Source organism: Ochotona princeps, chromosome 25, assembly GCF_030435755.1.
Source record: "Ochotona princeps isolate mOchPri1 chromosome 25, mOchPri1.hap1, whole genome shotgun sequence".
Lineage (NCBI taxonomy): Eukaryota > Metazoa > Chordata > Mammalia > Lagomorpha > Ochotonidae > Ochotona > Ochotona princeps.
The window spans coordinates 13,673,032-13,696,460 of record NC_080856.1 but is presented as its reverse complement, the minus strand read 5'-3'; the positions used below and the strand labels follow the sequence as shown (position 1 = coordinate 13,696,460).

Sequence of the window (23,429 nt, the reverse complement as noted above, 5' to 3'; positions counted from 1 at the left end):
GAAAAACAGCAGAAAACAAGAGGCAAAGGAACTTGATCACATATACTCTGACAAAAACAATTTGGTTAATGCTCATTTTTGCTGTTGACATAAAAAATGAAAGCACACAAAAACTTTCATACATTTTCAGAACATAAACCAACAGAAGATCTCTAAAAAACTGACAAAGCTCACACGAGGAGCCTGTAAGAACTCCTGAAGGAAATAAACACACAAAAAGAGGATCTCTAGAGGATGAAAAAGAATGCCGCACACAATCAATAGCTGTGATTATAATCAACAATTCAACCAACAGTTTTCATCTTGTCTAGAAATAAAGTTGCAATAGCCATACTCTTCTTTGTGACTGACTACTATACTTACCATCCACGTAATACTTTTTCACAAAATGCTTTTCTGTTTTTGCTTTGAACTGCTAATTCCCACCCAGGATGATTATAAACTATAAACAATGGCTTTCGGAGACTTCCGAGAGACTCCCTCCCTACCTGGGTTGGTGTAAAGCTGGCTTTCCACGGTTTTCCCGATGCACTGTAGTTTAATGGCCTGCAACGAATCGTCTACATGCATGATGGTTGGCAAACTGCCCAGCGTGTCCTGAACCAAGTTGGCCACTTCCCGGACATCAAAAAGCTTCAACAGTTCTGAATACACAGCTGGGAAGGAGCTCAGAAACACAGCCTTAAAAAGCAGAAGAAACCTGAATCAACTCCCAGTTATGCCAAGAGAAGCAACCTGCAAAATGTCAGGAAGTAGGAGAACTGTGACAAGTATTTTTGAACGGCTGGAAAATGAATGCAAATGGTTCAGTAACGTAAAAGCTAAGGGGACAAAAATATGAAAACAAAATATAAAAAGTATAGAACAGGACAGTTTTTTGAAATGCATAAAAAAGGAGAAAATCACTGACATTAGCAAAATGATAGGCAAAAATCTCATTGAATCAGCAAAATTCAGTATAATTGAATACAAAGAGTGTCAACTAAGACCTGGTTAGTTGTCATTCATAGATTTTTTTCCTTTTTTGGAAATGCTCTCTGAAGTGTTCATTTAAATCCCATTTATCCTTAAGAAAGTACATACAATTCCCCCAAGAAAACATTTACTGCTTAAGAAAATACATAGGATGGGACATCAGAAGACCTGGGTCATATGTAGTACTAGCTTTGCTTCTAGTCAACCCTGTAACCTTGAGCAAATCATTTTAGTTCATGAGACTTTACTTTCATGACCTGTAAAATGAAAGATCATTGATGAACACGCCCTTCATTTGCTAGAAGATGTGCTATAAACAAAAACTAGGCACGTAGATCAAGAGTAGCATTTTAATTGATTGATTATATTTGGAAGGTAGTTAGAGTGTGAGAGGTCTCCTATTTGTGAATCCACTCTTCAAACACACAAAACCACCAGGGCTGGACCAAGCACAAGTCTAGCTGTAAACTCACTCCGGGTTTTCCATGTGGATTGTGGATCAAACACCTGGGCCATCACCCATTGTCTGCTTGGATATTCATTACTTAGGAAACCAGAACCGGGAACACAGTGGGACTTGAACCCAGGCAGTATGATATGGGACATGGGTACCATGAGCAGCATCTTCACTGCCATACCAAAAAAAAGTATTTTTATACAGATAAAGAAGTCTGATTGCTATTCTTTCCACAAAAGATGAAGATGCTAGCATCAATGCCTAAGGAGTAGTATACTTAAAGAATTGAGTTAGGATCAAAACAAACAAAATTCAACCTTTAAAATTCTGTAAAAGGAAGGCAACACTAAAGTGGACCAGCCTTCCTTACTGGAGGAAGGAGGTACTGATAATGCTGAGACTCAAGTGTAACTGGAATGTAGGTCAAGCCTACATGTACTGATAATTCGAACATGAGAGCAAATTCAAATTCAATAGAGCAGCAACAAAAATATGTAGAACCATCACCTGTTTCTGGTGCTACAGCCAACAGCTATGCACTTTGTTTCTTAAAAGTGCAAATTTATTGACATGTATTTAAAACTAGTAACTCAGTATTCCCTGTTAAAGACCATATTTGCACAAAACTCATTTCAGTCTGCAAAGAGTCCAGCCTTCCGACTTACTGAGGCATCAACTAAGTTGATTTTCTTCAGGTATCCCTTAATTAATCCATTCTTTCCTGAGGCTGCTTTATTTAAAAAAAAAATCATTATTTGGGTCCAGTGTGATGGCTCGGTGGCTAAAACTTGTCATGTATGTGTCGGGATCCCATAGGGGTGCTGGTTTGTGTCCTGGCTGCTCCACTTCCCATCCAGCTATCTGCTTGTGGCTTGGGAAAGCAGTGGAGGTTGGCCCAAGGTCTTGGGACCCTGCATCCATGTGGGAGACCCAGAAGAGGATCCTGGCTCCTGGCTTCAGATAGGTTCAGTTTTGGTCATTCTGGGGACTTAGAAAGTGAACCAGTGGATACAAGATCTTTCTCTTTCTCTGTATAAATCTGCCTTGCCAATAAAAACTGGTAAATCTTTTTGAAAAGGTAAGTTCCTATTGATAATATCCTACTAAGTAGGATACAGAGAGAAGGACCTTATGATGATAGCTGAAAAACAGTTGCATTATAACAAGACAAGGGATTTTGATTTAAGTAATAATCAGGTTTGACCTGCCTGGTATCTGAGACAAATCAGGAAAGATCACTATTTGGAATTTGCAGCACAGCCTTGGACACCTCTTTCTGTGAGCCCTTTTTTCCTGGAGATTCTAGGACTAGGGGCTTGTCCACGGAGAGGGTAACCAAGAGACTGCCACACCATCTGACGTAGACTTTAGTCCTGCCCTAGGCATGGCTGTCAAGGACATCGTCCTCAGTGAGTTGGGCTTAGGCCTCAATTAAGTGAATCTTCCAGGAGAACCAGCACAGCCAAATCTGTGTCTACTGATCCCACCTGAAGCATTGCTGGGAGGGCTGCTCTGCCTTCAGGAGACGGTCCTCAGTAAGGCATACTGCACAAAATCATACAGACTTCAGTAGATTCGGGGCAGACACAGTGATTCTGTGGGAATACCTGTACAATTAACTCTAAGAAGGATACAATCTGCTCGATACCCAGGAAATAAGAAACCATGATGTAAGGTTATTCTTACATCAGAAAATCTTTCTTTTTCAGATGCGAATTAAGAAAGTTTTAGCCCCAACAGCTGGTGTAGATTAAAAAGAAAAATCTCAGGATGAAAATTCAAGTTTTAAGTTACTCTTGTGGAAGACGTAAAGTTTGGAGAACACTGATCTCAAGAAACACAGGGTTAGCCTGCAGGATTATCCTTCTCAAATATCAAGTGCTTTAAGTAGGATTTGGTTAGTGGCAATTTGGTACTGTGGTCTCCAGCAGCAGTGCAGTGATTATACTGTTGACTACAGAGGCCAAAATGTCAGACAGCTCAAGGAGCCTGAGCTGTGTTCCTGCCCAGAAGAATCTACTGCTGCAAAGTGGGGAAGGAACAGCCCCGAAACAGTTGTAAAGTATGGCAGTGCTACTGGAGGATCGACTTTTTCTGGTGTTATGCAATTATACACTGTTCCTTCTGTATGTCACATGGCACCAAATTAGGACAATACTGCTAAGGACTGAGTTTGGCCCTCTCATCTCCTATTTTATGTCTTAGTTCTCTGATATCATAATCTCTGGCCTCCAGAGAATGGTAAGAGGCTGCTTCTGGCCAGCATGTTTTTAATCAACTCATCAGCATTAGAGGTACAAAAAGAAGTGAAGACAATACAGAAACAGATAATCAGAGTGATCTCTTAGACACATTCACAGCCATGCCATCTGGAGAGTGGATGGCTTCTGCTCTTAAAAGGAAACAAGCAGACACATGGGGTTACTCCAGATAATAGAATCTGGCAGCAGCAGCTCAACAGTGGTCTTGTAAGATCAGTCCCTGGATAATTAGGGTCAAGTTCAATAAAGTAAAACAACATGGGAGTTCAGCCAAGTGCAAGCCAATGATTCTCAAGCTGACAGATTAAAACGCAGTGCGAATCTTGGGGAAAAGAACTTCAATAGACTAGATCTCGGGAAATTCCTTCCCTGGGGCTGCTAGTGACAGCATGTCCAGTGTCGCGTCTGCAGATGAGTGGAAATGAGGCTGGTGCAAACAATGCCTCTCCATGCAGACAGTGAGGACCCTGGGGAAAGGCAAGCTACCTTCTGCTTTGGGTCTACTGCCCCAAGGTGGGTGAGTTTAAACGTCTATTCATAAAGATGGTTAAGCTACAAAGATCAACTGTAGCTACAGACCGCCTGGAAAACCTTCATGCTGTGTGTCCGAATAAACAAGCAGCACTCACTTTTTTTTCTATTTAGCAGGGATGGATAATTACCTGTGACTGAGACAATGCTCCAGACCCTTTGCTCTCCTGGGAAAGGAAGAAGCGGACGGACATGAGCAGCTCCTGAATGCAGCAGCGGAATTCCTCTTCGTTCTGCCCACCAGTGGCCAGGGAGAAGAGCCTTCGAGATTGTACTATATACTTAAAGATGTACTCTTGTGCCTTAAAATGAGAGTTTTACAAGTTAGCTTCCAAGGATGTTAAGGGTCTTCATTTAATAATGATATAGCATTAAAACCAAGGCATCGCATTCAACTTCTAAACTGCTGAGCTAAACCGAAAGGGCCTATGAGGTTTCTGAATGGCATTTACTTGTAGAGAAAAGAGTCATTTTCCTCTAATGGAAGAGAAATCTAAACGGCTTTAAAAAATCCCTTGTAACTCTGGAGAGTGACACGCACTAAGAGATTTCGATTCTACGACAGTTCTTTAATTTAGTCACCAAGAAATAACAGGTTTTCAAAAACCATTTTGTTTTGGTAGATTCCCATTTAGCATTTTATCTCCAGACCAAAATAATAAATATAGAATTAACAAACTGCTTTCCTTTTACTTTCTTTAAATTTATTTGAAAGCCAGACCACACCCTCCCCCTCATACACACACAAAGCTAGAGAAAGCTCCCATCCACTGACTACACGAATGTCCACTAGGGCTGGGGAATGAGCTGGGTGTGGGCTAGACCCAGCAGGCAGGGACTGAATCAAGGTCTCCCATGTGAGTGATGAGCATCTTCCTAGAACCACCACAGCTGTCTGCCATGGACTCAATTAGCAGAAATCTAGAATCAAGTGCCTGAGCTGGGCTCACTGAATCCAATTAGTTGAACATGGGACACAGTCATCTCAACCACTAGATCCAACACCTGTCCCAAGCAAAAATGCTTTTCTTATAAAATATACACGTTATCTACTTTTACCTGGTGATATCCAATAGGATTCCATTCAAAAATAGAAATCAGAAGATGAACAGGGAAGTGACTGGAAAATGCCTTAGAGGACTGGTATTTTTTAGCACGTTGGCAAGTAAGACAACTGAGCATACAGGGTTCAGAGGTGTGGGCAGTGTTCAGCCACAAGACCTAGCAAAACCCGACTTTGTCACTGTGATCTTGAAATGGTCTTTATCATGTTGAGGGAAGCAAGAATCAGAAACATCTAAGCTTAACTGCTTTATCTGTCATCCTCATTGATAAACTCTCTTCCCTGCCAAACTTAGACTTCAATTCCAGCATTCTGGAACCCAGAGGACCAAGGATACAATTCTGAGCAGTTCCAGTGGATAAGCCTGGCAAAGACCCCTTCAAATCTCATTAGCTCTGGAGCAGCCCTAAGCTGATTAAGATCCTTGAACTGAAATGTCAGTGATATGTCAGCACTGTCAGTGTGGGGATGGCCAGTGAGTTTAACGTCACCATGTCACAGCTTTGCTGGACTGTATCATGTGCCACCTGTTGTGTGGTCTTACCTTCAGCACCTCCTGGATGTGCTCCTGTCGCTCTGCTTCTGTGATCCTGTCCACATACCACTTAAGCACTTTGATGAGATCTCTGAAACAAAGGGGGCAATGCGCAAAATACCGAAATTCTAGGTAAATGCCAACAATTCCAAGACTTGTAACATGAACAGGTTTCTCTTTCCCTATCAAACCCTGTATTTTTCTGCTGCACAATAATAAAATGTAATTTTTTCTAAACCTGCAGGTAAACATCATTGTTTCTTCTTGAAGCACAAGACTTCCTCCTGACCCCCTCATTTGAACATACTCCACCAGCCCCACTGTCCCTGACAAGGCTTTCTAATGGGTAAAAACATCACAGAAAAGGGCACTACCTAAATAAAGGTCTGGAAATATGACTGCTATGGGCAATGTTACTTTGGATTTTCTCTCAGTCACCAAGGAATGTAGCTTGTTGGAATATCATTAAGCTGAAGGGAAAGTGGATGTGAGTAGAAATGAGTGCAACATGTACCCCCTCCAAGTTATACCCTCGGACTTAACAAGCCAATCTGTGACCTGCCTTTGAGCAGAGCAAGGCTTATTGTCAAGATGTGCTGAGAAGGAAAAGTTCTAGAGAAGTCTTTACAAAAGGAACATAAAAGATTTCTGTCTGGTTAGGACAGAATCTTCTGCATTCCCAGTCAACCTGAAACATCAGAAAGCACCGTTTTACTAGCTTCTGATGACCATTCCACTAGAAGCAGTGTTGTCCTTACACCATGGCACAAGGTATTAGCCCCAGTTGACCAACACCTCAAAACTGTGCTTGCTGATCCTTCACCCTTGGCAATAAATCATGTTGATGGACGGCTGAGCTTTAAGTTGGTAACGCCAATGTAAAAACATCCCAGTTGGTGATGAACACCCAAGTTGCACAAATGCTAATATGATTACCGACCATCCTCTTACGAGTCACATAAGTAGCAGAGAGTCCAAACTCTTCTCACTCATCTTTGGCAATAGATGACTATGTATGTATATGCTCATGGGTATTTAAGCTAAAAACTGGGCAGAACAGCAGTGCCTATTGGGTTGTACAAACAGGGTTTCTTGTAGGGCTGTATTAAACAAAGCCAAAGACAGGGAAGAAGTTGTTTGTAGGACGGAAAGAGAAAGGCTACTGCCTTCTGCTACCTGCTAGCTATCAACCAGGTTGCACGGAGGCAGGTCCCAGCTGGAGCAGAGCAGTCCTCATTCACTCAGCTTTCGCAGCACAATTTGAACTGGCAAGAAAGGCAGCACCAATCAAAGGGTGAGATGCCAAGGACTCAACTTACTTTAGGTCAGGGATGAAGTCTTTACATTACCACCACCAGGTAAAGCTGTTCTTGGTCTCCCCAGGGAACTGGTTCTAGGAGCCCCCTGCAGTTGCTCCCGCCCCTTATATAAATAGTGAACTACTTGCATAGAATCTGCATACATCTCCCTGTACAGTTTAAATCATCTCTAGATGACTCTGAATACCTAGCACAATGCAAATGCTACATGAAATCATGGTTACACTTCACTGAAGGAGGACAGGACAACCCTTCTGTGCCTGTTCAGTAGTGACACAGTATTTTTCCAAATACTTTTGGTTGGTTGTTTGAATCTGTGCATGAAAAACCTGTGGCAAAAGAGGCCCAACTAAATAGCACCCAGCATGCAGATAGTGTGAATGATGTCAAACGGGTAACAAGGCAAAAATGGTGTTCTAGTCATCTTTCTTAAAGACATCTATAACTAAGAAGTTCAATTATCAAGTGGGGCTTCTGATGGCCAAAGTGAAATTGTCAGACATTTTAGACAAAAGCATTTCAAGTGAAATACAGACACAAACAGGCAAAGTTCTGTATTTTTGGGTCTCAGGAGTAGAATTCAGGAAATTCTTTTCCCCTTTGGAATAAGTTCTAAGCTATTAAAAAAAGGGTGTATGAGGAGGAAAGATACTGTCTCAAGAGACACTTCAGTGTTGTGCCTCATTTCTTCCTAGACACTCTTCTAACTTTCCTTTTATAGCTGCTTTGGTTTAGAAAAGCACAAAAAGGAATGGCTTCTGAACCAATTACAAGGTAAAGCACCTTACCTGTATGCAAGGGCCCCAGCAAAATGACTCTCAATGTAAGTATCCATTACAGGTTTAAAGTGATGAAATTTGCTATCTTGCAGCAAGTTTATTATGTGAACCTAAAAAGACAATTGAGCTTTGTAAAACTGAACACAAATCAGGATGTCTGGGTTCTTTATAAAACAAACTGATGAAGTACAGGTTTCTGAAAGCACCTTCTTTAGTTAAGGAAGGGAGAAAAATTGTTAAAACATGATTCAATGAAATTGAACTCTTACCAAAGAATCAAATACTTTAGAACCATATTTTTGAGAGTTTTCATCTAAAATTCCAAATAACGTATCCAGTGTGTCTTGCAGGAACTGTAAAAAGAAGTAATCAACGAATGAGTGAGATACTATCTGTCCCTCCCCTCCAAAAGTATATTTGATGAATTTCCAAGAGTTGGAATGAACTATGGTTTACCTTGACTATCTCTGAGCCATCGATTTCTTTTAACTTAGACAGACAGCCTGTGATCTTGTCTGGGTGGGTTCTCCATTTCAAAAGATCAAGCATGTCACCTTTCCAAACAGAAGAGCCAGATTAATCAGAGCAGAGCAGCCTCACATGTCAGAGTGTACTGCCAGTGAAAGCTGAGTTCTTAAACTTGGTGACCACCTTGCCTGGTGGCTTATACCACAGGTTCCCATGGGCCCTTCCACATTCCCTCTAGGATGGCGTCTGGTACAGTGCATTATTTCCTCCACTGCAAGCCTCCCTTTTGCCCTTCTGTTCTCAGGGGAGACATTGATGGGACTGGGGAGTCTTTTTCCAAGGCCTTGGCTAATAACCCTCTCTATGTTTGTGCTCCTAGGCACTTATATCCCTAATACAGTGGGGACTTATTTGTCCAGCTCCCACAAACTGGACAGCAAATTCCAAGAGAAAAACATCATGCTGAGTTTGAACTTCTTGTACTTCCAGCACGAGGAACAGAAGCAGCACAGAGGGGACAAACATTTGTTGAATAATTTTCTGCAGCCTCCTGGTAAGATTAGAGTTCTTGAGAGCTGGAAACCTGTTTTATTCATGACTGGATTCCCAGCCCACAACTTTCTCCCTGGCAACCATTCCCACCCAGCAACGACGTTCTTATTGACAATGGAAGCCAAACCGTGCAAGATTACAAGGTCTCTGCACAATGACATTACGCCCAGTGAACTGTCAGATCACCTAGTGAGGTGTCAGATTTGCAAGTACCACAACCGGAACTCCACACAGCTGCCAATTCTGAACAACCACGGACCCCAGATCTCCAATTTTTTTTTCCCTTTCACAAACTCAACCCAACAGGCCCGGTAAGATGCTCTTCACCTGGGCAGGGATACACTCTTCCCTCATCTTTCTTGAGTAGAAGTTTGAATGGCCTTGAGTATTTGCTGACTTCATTAGTCACCAAAGGGAGCAGGCCATGGGACTTCAGGAGGCCAGTGGAGACCATGGGAACCACTGAGGGTCCTGTATGACAGGAATGCAGCCAGCAGGGCAGGCCTCAGTGCTCAGTGCTGTCCAGGGAGGCCAGGAGATGTTTCCAGAGGGAAGAGTAGAAAAACCCACTGCAAAGTACTTGTGCAGGAGAAATCCCAAATGGGAAAAGCTAAGAGACCAACAAAGAAACCAAACACTACAAAACCCCAAGCAATCAAGGAGGTATTTAGGAGGAGATAGAAAACACAGATATAAGAAACAGAAATGAGCAAATGCAAAGGAATCAAAAGAGAATGGAGGAGCCACTTCCTCCAAAACCATATTTGGAAGAAAAGCTCCCCAAAGGATTTCACGGCAAAGCATTCAGTACGAAATAGAAATAGTTACCTACAAACAATGGGGATAAGGAAAGGAGAGGGATTTAGAATGAGCAAAACGGAGGATTAAAAAAAAATACTGACCTGGTGGTTTCCTGACCAAAAAGTCCTAAAAATGTTTGATATTCAAATCTAAATGAAACACCCTGGGGGCATGATTGAAGCCACTGCGACACAGATTGGTTATATTTGGAATATCAGCTATTGCTACAGAGGGAGACTCAGGCTGACATGGGCAAAACTCTATTACACTCCAGGTCTGTGTGCTGCCTCCCTCCCTCCTGCTTCCTTCTTCCTGCATCTAACTTCAGGATGCCTCCCCTCTCGGGCACCTTCTCTTTTATAATCCCTCATTGTCTTTCTCCCCTGCTATTCACTCCCCACTTCCCACTCCACCCTCACCCCTGCTTCTTCACCTGGCCCTCTTTCCGTTTCCTTTTGAAGGAGAGGGCAGGGCTTTGCTCAATAGAATGCGAGTGGGCAGACAGTGGTTCTGTTGGCCACATGGGGGCACCCGCAGAGGCAGAAGCGTGGGATAGCCAGGAGCTGGGCCCTCAAGAGCAGGGAGGGGAGCAGGGAGCAGCTACGCTATCAGATCAGGATGGATCTGCCCAACTTTGTTGCCAGAAGGTGGATGGGTCTTAGACTGCGGAATAGTAAGTTAGGGCTAAACTGTCATCTCCCACGACTGTGCTTCAGCCACTTAAAGATACACTAGTGTAAACTAGGACTATATAAATATTTGTTCAGTAGGTCTATATACCCAGCTCTAAATATCTGTAAGAACAGGTGGAAGACATGACCTGTGCCTTTATAGGGCAACTGCAGATATTCAGCACAATGCTGTGGTCTGGAATTCTGTCCATGAACAATGCGGGTAACAGAGAACAGACAGATACACAATAGGAAGCATGGAAAGGAAATTGACCCTAAAAAAAACTATTTGCAAAGACCACATCACTTATTAAGTGCCCAACTGGGGAGGAAATGGGAATTGTATATTTTCCAAGAGCGATTTAATTCTAATTTGGAACAGGATTGTTTCTATACAGAGATGTGTGTCTAGCATGTAAATAGCAGAAAGATCAACTAACTTCCTCCCCCTTTTCCATCTCGGGAAACATGCTGTTCATTTCCCAGCTCATTTTGAGCTGTCTTCCTTTGACAAGGTTAATCAAAGTCAAAACGGCAATTAAATGTTTATCAGTCTTCAAAAATGAGTCAAGCACCGCACAGAATTCTGATTCTGCCAGCCACATGGAGTATACTTAATATACTGACTTCATAGTTTACCTGTTTGGATATACATGAAAATGTTCTCTGTTTTCAAAGTAGCAATTTGCCATTTTCAGGATATGGTTCTCTCTGGAATGTAGGCTCCCTGTTGCTGTGTAACCCCCACCCACATCCTTCTTCCTGCGTTGGTCTAACATCTTAAGCCCTAGAATCAAAACACTTTCCGGAGCCAGGGCCAAGTAACTGATAGCAGAGAATTTATTATCAGGCTTACCTGTGTGGTGGGTAATGCCCATTAAAAATAGCCACATCCTAATTTCTGGAAATCATGAATATGTGTATTTTACATAGCAAACAAAAGAAGACTTCACAGATATGATTAAACTAAAACTCTTAAAATAGAGAGGCTGTTCTGGATACATGGCTCACTTAATCACAACAGCTCTTTAAGAGAGAAGCAGGCCAGAGTTAGAGACGTGAAGATGTTTCACTGCTAGCTTTTGGGGGAAGAAGAATCCAGGAGGCAAAGAATGCAGGCAGCCTACAAAAGCTTAGAAAAGGTACAAAACAAATATTCTGTCCGAGGGCCTCCAAAAGGAATGAAGTCCTACTGAAATCCCTACCGAGGTTTAAGAACTGGAGACTGATTGATGTAGTTACTTACTTATGAATGAGACAGAGAAAGAGAAAATGCCCCAATCTTCTGGTTGACTCAGAGTATCTGAGACTTGGGTAGACTGAGGCCAGCAACAGGAAACAGGAGCTGCTAGCTCCCTGACAGGTGTAGCAGGGATCCAGTGACCTCAGTTATCACTGCTGCCTCCCAAAGTAACATCAAGATGAGCAAGGAGCTGGAGCGGGAACTGTGGGAACTGAACTCGGGCACTCTCATACAGGACGTGGGTATCTCAACTACTAGGCTCAGGAGGAGATATACATGCCTTATAATGCAGAGATTCTAATACAATCAATCTAGCTTATTAAAACGACATTCAGGATGCTAGCTACTGGAATCCTTTTATGGCAACCATGAAGAATGCAAAACATTTCATTTACTTCCTTCATTCCGGAGCACGTTTTCATAACAATTTGCCAAGGAGAAGGGCTTGCTTTATTAATCATAACTTGCTAAATTATCAGTGACATAAAAAGAAATGCTGGAACAGAAAGGTAATACCCATCTAATGAAACAAACAAAGAAAACAGCCTTTAATCTAAAGTCTGCAATTAGTACTGTTTATGAAGCTATAAAACAAAAGATTAAGGTGTAGGCATATTTGTTTTCCTAAAGCAGATGAGGTTTGATAGTTTCAGAGCTGTGTTCTTGGATCTATTGCTGGGATCATTTTAAAGTCCGTCTTATAAGGCATGTATTCAACAGATCTTTGGATTACAACTGCTTCCATTTGGTTGGAAATCACAAACAAGAAGATCAACAAGTTTTCTAGTGCAATGTTCTACACGCGCCTTTCATGGTCGCTGAGAATGCTGATCGAAACTGACATGAATCCTGAGGTGCAAGGGTTCTGAGAGACAATAAGCGATACATTACCATTCTGGGTGAGTTTTGTTGAACAGAGGAAAGATGTGATCCAAAAGGACTCCTTTGTGGCCTTCATGGCTTGATTATTATTCCCAAGGAAAATGCCCTTGGAAAAGGGAAGTTTGAGGTAGCGGGTAGTGTCCTGAAGGTTTGTATTTTCTTCACACTGTGAAAAATATTAACACAATAAATTAAAAAGGGAGGGGAACAGATCTCATAAAAATTATTAAGTGTAATTTTCCTTTCCCATGTTCATGAACTGGGGGAATATTCCAAGCAGCATTTTATACAGAATCTGGCTGCTATGAAAATGTATTAAAGAATTAAACATTACTTTTGGATTCAGCCAGATGTGAGCCTGAACCTCAGCTCTGTCACTTGATATATAACAATATCAAGTTATTTCAACAATATCAAGTGATTTCAACATTTGGAGTTTCCACTCTGTCTCTAAAACTTCATATTATTAAAAGAATTGCAATACAGGAACTTTTAAAAAATATTTATTTTTATTTGAGAAGCAGATTTACAGAGAGAAAAGAGAAAAACATTTTTCATCTGATGGTTCATTCCCAAGTGACCTCAATAGCCAGAGTCTGTCAGTTTGAAGCTAGGAGCCGGGAGCTTCCTCTGGGTTGGCCACATGGGTGCAGTGGCCGGAAGCCTTGAGTCATCCGCTACTGTTATCTTAGGCCAGAAGCAGAGAGCTGCATTGAAAGTAGACTAGCCAGAAAATTGACCTGGCACCCATTTGCGATGCCAATTCCCACAGGCATAAGGATTAGCCTGAAGCCACCATACTGGCTTCTACAGAAAACCTTTTAACATCAGAAATGCAGGACCCAGCTCGGTAGCCTAATGGCTAAAGTCCTCTCCTCCATGTGCCAAGATCCAATACAGGTGCTGTTTCTAATCCCAATGGCCCCGCTTCCCATTCAGCTCCCTGCCTGTGGCCTGGGAAAGCAGTCAAGGTCAGTCCAAGGCCTTGGGACCCTACACCCGCATGCGAGACCCAGAAGAGGCTCCTGGCTCCTGGCTTTAGATCAGCGCAGCTCTGGCTGTTGTGGTCACTTGGGGAGTGAATCATCGGATGGAAGATCTTTCTCCCTGTCTCTCCTCCTCTCTGTATATCTGACTTTCCAATAAAAAAAATTGCAAATGCATAGGAAAACATATTCACAGTGACCAGAGCATTTTACCAAAAAATGCTTTCATGCTTACATTCTTCCTGAGGTATCTCTTGGGAGGCAGTTGGCAAACATCCTTTATTTGGACTGACAGAAACTAAGACAAGAGTATTTCAGGTCTTCTAACAATTCTACTATGTGAGGGAAATCTCTACTCCACAGAAAATGCCAGCGAACAAATCTAACAGGAAATTAGATTCCTTATCCCTATTTGTCATGATTTCTGAAGTCAAGGATTGCCACTCAGTGTCAAAACAGCAGTAGAAGAGCTGATTAAAAAGGATGTTCATAGGATGAACACTCACGCGGATGATTTTCCATTGGTGAGGAAGAAGAACAGGATGGCACATGAGCGATCTGGCTGCCGTCATTCCACTGCAGGGTGAGGCAAAGACACACCCACCCTCTGCAGTGTGTTCTTAGCAGGGGGCTCAACATCTGCCTCATAGGAAGCACCAGAGACACAGCAACAGGCTGAGCACCATTACAGAAGTAACAAGGGATAGGGAGCAGGTGGACCTCCTGCAGGATGCCTGGCTAGGTGCCTTCCGATAGAGAGGAGGGAGCAATTACTTAAATAACCATAAAGTGAACACTTGAAATGAAGTGTTTAGGCAAAGTGATCATCTGGAAGCCTGCATGGCTACTTTCTCCCTTTCAGTCTGCAGCCTGCCCTGGTCTGGAATGTTCTACCGGTTCACTGAGATTCTGTCCTATAGATAACATTTCTTGTTCTCCATCTCTCTCTAAACTTCCTGCTGCTTGAGCACCTCTGGCCGCCCCTTAGCAGGTATGGTAGGAGATCTTCATCAAGCTCAACCGGTTGCTGCAACCTGGCCACATTTATGAGAAATGATGGCTGCACAATGTCCACAGGGGCACTGTGAAGGAGTCAGGCTGCCTTTACTGTAACCTGAGGTACTTATGTGATTAGCTCAATGTCAATAAACTAATGTCAGAGCCAAGAATTGGACTGATCTCTCTTTCTCTCTCTTAAGATTTACTTATTTTTCCTTGGAAAGGCAGATTTACAGAGAGAAGAGAAAGAGAAAAAGAGTGCAAAGCATATGGGAATTTCCTAAACTATTTTTTTTTTGCAATTTTCCTTCCTATCCTGAGATACCTTAACACTAATTTGTAGAAAAAAGTACAAGCATACTCAAGCAACTAGATACAATTTAGTATGGCTAGAGCAGGCAGGTTTTCAGTAGTAAAAAAACAAACAAAAAGCCAACAAAAAAAGAAAACCACCACCTTTGAATTACCCCAGTAATCTTAAATAAGAAAATCTCCCATGATTCTGATATTATGTCTGGCTTAAATTCTCTGCATTAACGTACAAATGAGCACACTGAACTGAACGGGTATGTACCAACAGCGTTAGACAGTGAAGTAACTGTGGCAAGACAAGAACTTGCCAGTATCTGTTCACATCAGAAAGCAATGGAGCACAGGTAGAGATCAGAACTCAGCTTCATACATGCTCCATTTGAAATGTTCCTTGGACACTTTGCTGGAGTTGTGCAGTAGGCTGGCCTAAGTTTTGCACTAGATAATCAGATCACCCAGTGATCAGCACACACATGTGGTAAGCTGACCAATGAGGTGAATAAGATGACTTTAACTAGACACGGAGAGGGGGCAGCTGAGGGTTCAAGCTGTGATTATACCAACATCTGAGGTATAGACAAAAAGGGATAAGTGTTCTAAGATGATGAAGGGTGGAACCAACAACATTGTCAGACCATGGCATCTGGGAGTTCACACATGCACACTCAACAGTGTTACATGTTATAGGGAAGCTAAGCAAGGACAGATTTTAAAAGTATGTCCCTTGGGTGGAACTAGCATCCTTAGGAAAGAAATGTAACTTGCCTGGTGGTGAGAGAAGCGAGTAGGGAGCACACAGGATGTGAGAAGAGACAGTGAGTGTGACTGGCTCTTCCCTGTCAGCGTGCTATCATCATGGGAAGGAAAGAGGGAGTGGCACGGTGTCTATTTAAAAAAATCTTTAGAGAAAAACTGTGCAGTTTATAACCAGACGGTACAGTGCCAGAAGAAAGGAAATAGTTAAGGTTGCAGGAGGAAAGGAGGTGACAGGAGGGACAGGGGCTGGAGACTTCAGGCAGGAGGGAGGCCCTGAGGGAAGCAGTGGAAGAATCAGCTTTGGACAGAAGGATTCTTGACCCCATCCCCTGAGCCAGGAAACAGGAAAAAAGAGAAGGATGTAGATAAGTGTGCAGGTGGTTGGGAGAGAGCAGAGGAAGCTGAGGAAATTCCTGTCTGATGGCCTATTTTCTTCTGTTTGGTAGATGGAAGTGCGAGAACAGGGACAACGTTGAAACCTTGCAGTCTTGTAAACAGCTCTGGTGGGCTCTGCTTGGGGAGGGGGACGGATTCATTTGCCTGCAGTGTTGAGGCTAATCTGTAACAACTGTGATTTCCTCTGGTAACGCCCTCCTGCCTAGGACTGAATGTAGGAAGAGACAATGCTGACAGATGATTTAGGATTGATTTTATTTCCAATTGGAAGGCTAAAAGGATACTGGGAGTTTGGGATGAGAGCTCTTAAGTTCTAGAGTATCACTTCCTTTCCATCCCTCCACCCATCCATCCATCCATCCACCCACTTACCCAAGCACTTGCCCATCCATTTACCCATCTATCCACTTACTATATATACTATATATATTTAGCACCCATGTGGGAGGTGCAGTTGCAGAAAGAAAGCAAGGCCCCAGAGAATGGCCACTATAAACTTGAATGTAAATGAAGGTAAATGGAATTGATGTGGCCAAAGAAACACCTGGACAGATCAAGCATAAATGAAGGCTTTGAGCTAAGACTCTAGCCATCTGTGGGGAAGTCAACAGCCATCCTCTCCGCTTCCTCACTGAATTGCAAAGTTGATGTTGGTGGGAGATAGTAACTCAGGTAGAAAGTGCAGGTCAGTACTATCTGAAACGAGCTTCTGGAAGGTAAAGTAGCTCTTCCAAGCAGGTTGGAAATCTTTGAATGGCACTAACATATGTGGAGATCACTGGCCTCCAGACATTGGACATGAGGTTTTGGAAGACAAGCTCTTTACTCCAGTGGCAACATAGGAAGCCGTCAAGGCTAAGGGGAGCCAGGTTTCATTTATGTCTGCACATTTTGAGAACAAAGATGCAGCAATACTAATTAGCTAGCATGGGAGTGACTTTCTAGATGCCACAAAAATACTCTTAAGTTCTAGGGCCAGGTCTACCAATTAAAGCATCTTGCCTTCATTTTATTTTTTTCTTGTTCAGCATCCTGATTTACTGTTAGAACAGACACTTCCCAGGTTATTTATTCTTTTAAAAAATTGTGTACTCTAGCTATAGGCTACTGCCTATGTGGCCTTCTACTTAGGCAAGTGCAAGTGGTAAGACTGCTAGGAGAAAAACAGCCAGTGGCTGGTGGGTATTTCGGACCTGGTTAATGCCAAATCTGTGTTACCTACACCAGTGTGCCAGGATAGCTGTCTATTCTATTATATTTACTTATTTTTTAAAGATTCGTGGGGCAGATGGGGAACATCGGGTCAGTATAAGCCCCTGGCCCCCAAGCGGGGTCGGGTGGGGTGCTGCAGGTTATCTGGGGTGGTGGTAGACCATAATGAGTTTGCAATGTCCCAATTTCTCAGAGGCATATTGCTACTATTTTTAAAACCTGGTCCTGAGGGTATTTTACATAGTATTTTGAGAGAGTCAAAATCCTCCACTAGAATGAATCAGAGTAGGGACTTGAATGCATAGCTACTGTCTTCCTATGCTCCCTCGTATTTTGGTGTTGTCAATTTTCGGTTAATACTTTGACTTTAGGAAAATGTATTTGCTTGAATGCATTTCTTTCTGCTTTCCAGTAGGCAGCTGGACAGGTTGTCAAATATTCCCTGTAGAGTTAAGGAACACAGGACTCCTAACAGAATAACAGAACTTCATAAGATTAAACACTGAAGTTGGCAAATTTGTGTGAATGGGAGCGGGGCAAGGGATTGTTTTAGACTTTCCTATCAATCACTTGGAGGCAGCACCCATGGTCTCAAAGTTGGAAAGTGGCTCTGGTAGGATAAAACTTCGAATGCAGATTGCTCACGCTACTTCTGTTTCTTGAGCTAGGGCCCTCCAATGTTTGTAAGCTTCTGAATTCATTCCCACTAGAAACTATCCACACATACCGGCTAAGGCAAGGTAAAAACACAAAAGTGGAAGATTCAGTGCTTTCCCCAAACCTTTTCAATACCCATCATGGTCATCTCAACACAATGATGTAAAATGATACGATCTGAAATCCGTTTCTCTTGCTCCCTACTCCCATCTTTTTTCTTTCTTTCTTTTTTCTAAAATAATAAAGCTAAGGCTGCAATTACCAGTAGGCTGCATGCTTACCTGCCATGGCAGAGGAAGGATAAGAATTATGCTGGTAATATGCCTTTTTAATGATAAACTGCAAGTGGCCTTAAGCTGAAACTGAGCTTATTGGCTCAGTTAAACAAGAAAAACCACAGCATCGGCCAGACCCCAAACAGAAGTTGTTGTACTTGGCAAGGGTTTTGCTGCTCTTTAGGTAAGCAATGCTAACAGAGCCTGTTCATAAGAAAGCTCAGCCACCTGGGGGTTTTCCTGGGGACCTGACGCTACACAAGGTAGCTCTGCCCTCAAACAGCCAGCTCTCACACATTATCCAGAACCTTCTGTGGTTCAGAACACTCATTGAGAACATCTGTGCTTAAAGTGGTTCTAGCTTCATAACGATTCAAATTCTGTACTAAGTTAAAATATGTGCAAGGACCTGAAGTGATTCAAAGCCCTATTCTTGAGAAATGGCTTGGCCTTCACAACAGGCAGGCAGCTGAGTGGATTTCTATGTGGGGTTCAGTGTCAGCTAGCCTCCTGAATGGTCCCCTGGAGAAACAGGGCTTGCTACCTGTCTTCTGGCCCTTGAAGCATAAGGATCTATGAAGCAAATGAGAACCCTGGCATTGTTCAGAGTCATTTAGAAGGTTGCCCAGGGTGTGATGGATAGCTAGCATTTGCCGAAAAAGCACCCTATGACCCCCAAGTAGGAAATCTTCCATACTACTCTCATATACCTAATTGACTCCTCTTTGAAGTCCATTGCTAGCAAGCCCTCTTTGAATCATCTCAGTCCTGCCTTTTCTAAGCCAAGATTAAATGTTACACAGGCACCTGTCTATAGGAAGTATGTTTTTTGGAAAACTGTAGCTGAAGACATTGCCTTATCTCTTACAAGTGAATGACAGACCCAGAGATTAAATAGGTCATCATAAGTTGCTTACTATACTGGTTACTGTGCTTTAAAATATTTTGTATTTTACTGCCAATAGCTCCTTTGGATCTCTTCATGAAAGAGTGACACTCTAAGTGCCACAAATAAAGGGATATGACTACTTTGTGGTCCACTATATTCCTACTACCTGCAACAGAACCTGTCTGTAGTCTGTAGCCAATAAACATGAGCAAGTAACTAGAACATGGGTAATTAGAGCCAGAGATAAACACACATGCAGAGGGACAGAAATTACCAGCCATGTGGTGTATCTCCACTCATTTTATTAGCAATTTTCCAAAAGTAGGGAAAGTGTTTGTAATTAGTAGCATTCGTTCAATAAATCTTCACGTGGGCCCCACAGACACGGCTATTGCTCTAGAAGGGCTCATGATCTGGTCAGGCTAAGCAAAGGGATCAGCAGACAATCGGGTAAGAGGAGTGTGCAAACACCCTGAGAGTTCAAAGCAGGGCTACTCAGCTAGTTGGAAATATGGAAAGGTAGGGATACAAGTGGTGGTCCAGAAGGAGGTTGTAGCCAAGATAAGCCCCAATGATTGGACGAGAGATAGTTAGGGGGAAGGCAGGGGAGAACCCCAAGGGCAGGGCAGGGCACTGTCAAACAGCAGGCAGGTGCAAGGAGTGAGTCTCACAAGGCTGCAGCATCCAAGAGGAGGCAGGAGTGGTGAGTGGCACAGCCCAGAGGAAGTGCACAGCTGAGAATCCCGGGATTTGTTCTCTTAGCTTCCAGATGCGATTGATGGCTCTCAAACAGGGAATCAATCCCGGGGAGTCAGACTTTAGCTCCCTCTAATGTCGGGGTGGAGCCTGGGCTAGAGGGAGACAAACCCAGGCCAGAAGGCCCAGTTAAGACAGACGACATAGCAAAAGTGCAGGGAATAGGGCATGACTGTAGAAACAGAGAAACGCAAAGGAAAAAAGTGCATTTGTACTTTGAAAATGCATTTTATTTTATACATTATTATTAATGTTCTCAGACAATTCTGATGGGTTCTTGTTTTGTCGATTTTCTTTTTGTTACCTACCATAGCACACTTTTTTCCAAATATTTTTATGACAATTCCTGACTTAAAAGATCAGCCTGTAAAGCTGCCACCTGAAGTATAAGCATCCCACATAGATGCCAGTTTAACTCCCAGTTGCTTCATTTCCCATCCCTCTCCCTGTCAACACGCCTGGGAAGCCAGTGGAGGATGGCTTAAATCCTTAGGCCCCTGCTAGCCACATGGGAGACTTGGGGGATGCTCCTGGCTCCTGGCTTTGGATCAGCCCAACTCTAGTCATTGTGGCCATTTGGGAAATAAGATTTCTATCCACACCCTGTGTGTGTGTGTGTGTATACACCTCTGCCTTTCAAATACAAAAACATTTAAAAATAAAGTTGTTATGACAAAATATATATGGTTCCCTACTTTCTTAATTGGAATGGCAGAAAAAAAGGAATACTGACCTAGCTTAACTAAATTGACATATGTGGATATGAAGATCTAGGCAAGAAAGCACACATTGGCAGTATTTAAAATGGTATTTGTAAGGTCTATTTACTCCCATCAAAGTGGTGTAACTGGCTCGAAGACTTACCCAAATGCTTACCCCTAAACTGAGATGAAAAACAAACAAAAAGTAACTTCACAGTTTTTTAGAAGGTGACACTGGATATCAAAATGGTACTTTTTTCAAAAGACATTTTCCCTGCCAGCAGCCTTACAAAAGAGTATTCATTTCAGTCCTTTTTTTTCTGTTTCCCTAAGTGAGACCAAGAGAATGGGCTGATATACTGCCCTGCTTTTTTCAGCCTGTTGCCCACATGAGACTGACAGTACCTTGTGCACAATGAGCTCGTGTGTGCCATCCGGAAGAGTCCTGCCATCTTCCTGCATCAGGGGGACAAAAGAGAAACCAAACAACTTCTTTTCTCCTTTCTCCTTGGCTGTGGAAAAGAAAGAAGTTACTTACTTACTGAAGTGTATGTTTGGATCCCCGTCATCAGACATACAGATCGCCAACAAGCATGGACACAAAGAATGACAACCCACACAACAGCACCACCCTCTACACAACTGAGAGCAGCTCTAATGACGGGCCACAGATCTAAAGCAGCCACCCTTTAACTCTATATTCCTGCTTCATGATCTTCCAGTTACACAGCCTAATTCTCTTCATGAACTCACTACCCAGTTAGGTTATTTTCTTCTTTTTTAATCTAAGGGTTGCCTTTTTCTGCTTGTATTTCATTGCTTACTCCTGGACATAAACATGGCAGGTGGAATTCTTGTTGACTTTATAATAAAAAAGTATCAGGAACACAGCAGGGTATCAATAAGTACATGCTAATTGAATGAGCAAACAATTGGCAAATGAGTGCATGAGAAATTAAAGATTTTACTTCCTATCTACAAAAGTCTATCTCTCAGCTCTGCTTTGGTCCAGGACACAATATTTGTTCTCCCTAGAGCTTTACATGAGGGCAAATGAACCCTGAGGAAGCTACCCTCTGAGTAGAAACCAGGCAGACTGAAAAGCATCAAGTACAATTTCGGGTTTTAATAAGGGCTTCCTGTAATGGTCCCCTGAAAAGCAGAAAAGTTGTTTTCAAAAGGAGGATGGTTAGATCCAGCACGGAAGCCTCATCCCGGAATTCCTTGCCTTGCATGCGCTGGGATGCCAACTGGCCACTGGTTCAGGTCCCATCTGTTCCACTTTCCATCCAGCTCCCCATTTGTGGCCTTGGAAAAGCAGTAGAGGTTGGCCCAAACGCTTGGAACCCTGAATCCATGTGGAAGACCCAGAAGAGGCTCCTAGCTCCTGGCTTCAGTTGTGTTCAGCTCTGGCCATTGTGGCCACTTGGGGAGTGAGTCAACAGACAAAAGATCTTTCTCTGTCTCTCCTTCTCCCTTTAAAACATGAATTTCCAATAAAAACAAGTAAATCTTAAAAAAACAAATTAGGAGGGTCATTAGCACTTATTGATAAATAAGGAAAGTGGCTACTTGCTAGAGCTCTTTTAAATTTCATTCTGGATCTTCCCACCGAACTTCGTTTTTCAAATCAGGAGAACTCACTAACAGAATCTTACCTGTTCGATCCGATTCTCCCCTTGTACACAGATGTACAAGGCAGAGTTATCCAGAATAGTTAACCTATTTGGGGATGGTTGGTTATTCTTATCCATGAAAGTGTGGAAGAGAGGTCTCATACTTCAAAAATGCTAGCCTTTTGGATGCAGGAAGATGTAAGTTACAGCTAGATAAGAGATCTAGAGGTGACACAAAAGGTTGGGCATCACATTATCCCCTTATCATTGCTTCTGTCTTTTAGCCACAGAGAACTGGGGATTCATGCCCCAAATGGTGATTTTTGCCTGGCATGTGATGGGCTCCTAGCATGAGGGCATACACATGCTAGGCTTACAACAAAGGAATTTCTCTTAAAACCATTCATTTGTAACCCGGAGAAATAATAGGAAAGTACTGATTTTTAAGCAAAAATTACAGTCAATGTCCTTGGCAAGAAATTTGTACATGAATTATCTAGAACTTGAAGACTTATTTAGAAATAATTCCAAACATTTAGGTGACTTTCTTTTTGGGATGATCTATGATATTTCAACTCAGAAAGATAATAAGAAAAAGATTTGCTAATGCATAAGATTAGCAAAGGCAAGAAACAAGCAGTTTACTTGGACTTCTCTTCCATCTTAAAATAAAAAATAAACACTAACCACAGTTTAAGGGACGTGGCCAGTTGAACAGACTGTCTTATTTCACACAGTATGATCCTCTTTCACTCACAAAAACCTGTAAGTCTATGGATTCTGCTTTTAAACTTTTCAATAGTTCCTGGGACCTCCAATGCACAGATTCGTCCCTTCTTCCCCTGTTTTCTCTTATTCCATTTTTTTTTTTTGGCCCATCATTCCAATCACTTCCTCAAATCCCTCAGTCCTCCTACACTTTCATTTTAATCTGCAGATTACACTGTCCCAAAGTAATCTTACTTGAAAGAAATACACATGAAACCACTGAGGGATCCTCTGAAGCAAACCTTCTACAATTGACTAGTCAACTCACTTTTCCTCCACACACTAAGATGACAACCCACTTGCACCTGCACCCCTGGAAATATTCTAAAGTATCTAAGACTCAACCAAAGGCTAATTCTTAACCTGGTGAAGCACCAGGCTCTGTATAACCCTTTCCCTCAAGTTATGCTGCTTCTACAACCTTCCCTGTTCTTTTCCACAAGACCCTTTTCCCTCCCTATTGAATCACTTTTATCAAATAAATATGAATTAGAAGCTTCATATTAAAACAAGGTGGCATGACCCATCCCATTTCTCTATTCACACTTCTTTTGTTAAATAATAGTCTT

The 23,429-nt window shown here is 42.4% G+C and overlaps 1 protein-coding gene across 5 annotated transcripts in view; it reads right to left on the bottom strand.

Moving 5' to 3' along the window:
- Window positions 1-23,429, bottom strand: part of DOCK4 (dedicator of cytokinesis 4) — a 365,221-nt gene that overhangs the window by 100,766 nt on the left and 241,026 nt on the right. For all 5 annotated transcript variants that reach the window (XM_058655014.1, XM_058655015.1, XM_058655017.1 and 2 more), the window contains exons 16-23: window positions 20,882-20,988; window positions 12,547-12,703; window positions 8,377-8,474; window positions 8,190-8,273; window positions 7,930-8,030; window positions 5,832-5,913; window positions 4,356-4,526; window positions 489-681 (exon numbers count right to left, since the gene is read on the bottom strand). In XM_058655014.1, the coding sequence (XP_058510997.1) occupies window positions 489-681; window positions 4,356-4,526; window positions 5,832-5,913; window positions 7,930-8,030; window positions 8,190-8,273; window positions 8,377-8,474; window positions 12,547-12,703; window positions 20,882-20,988 (993 nt within the window). The remainder of the gene's footprint in view (window positions 1-488; window positions 682-4,355; window positions 4,527-5,831; window positions 5,914-7,929; window positions 8,031-8,189; window positions 8,274-8,376; window positions 8,475-12,546; window positions 12,704-20,881; window positions 20,989-23,429) is intronic.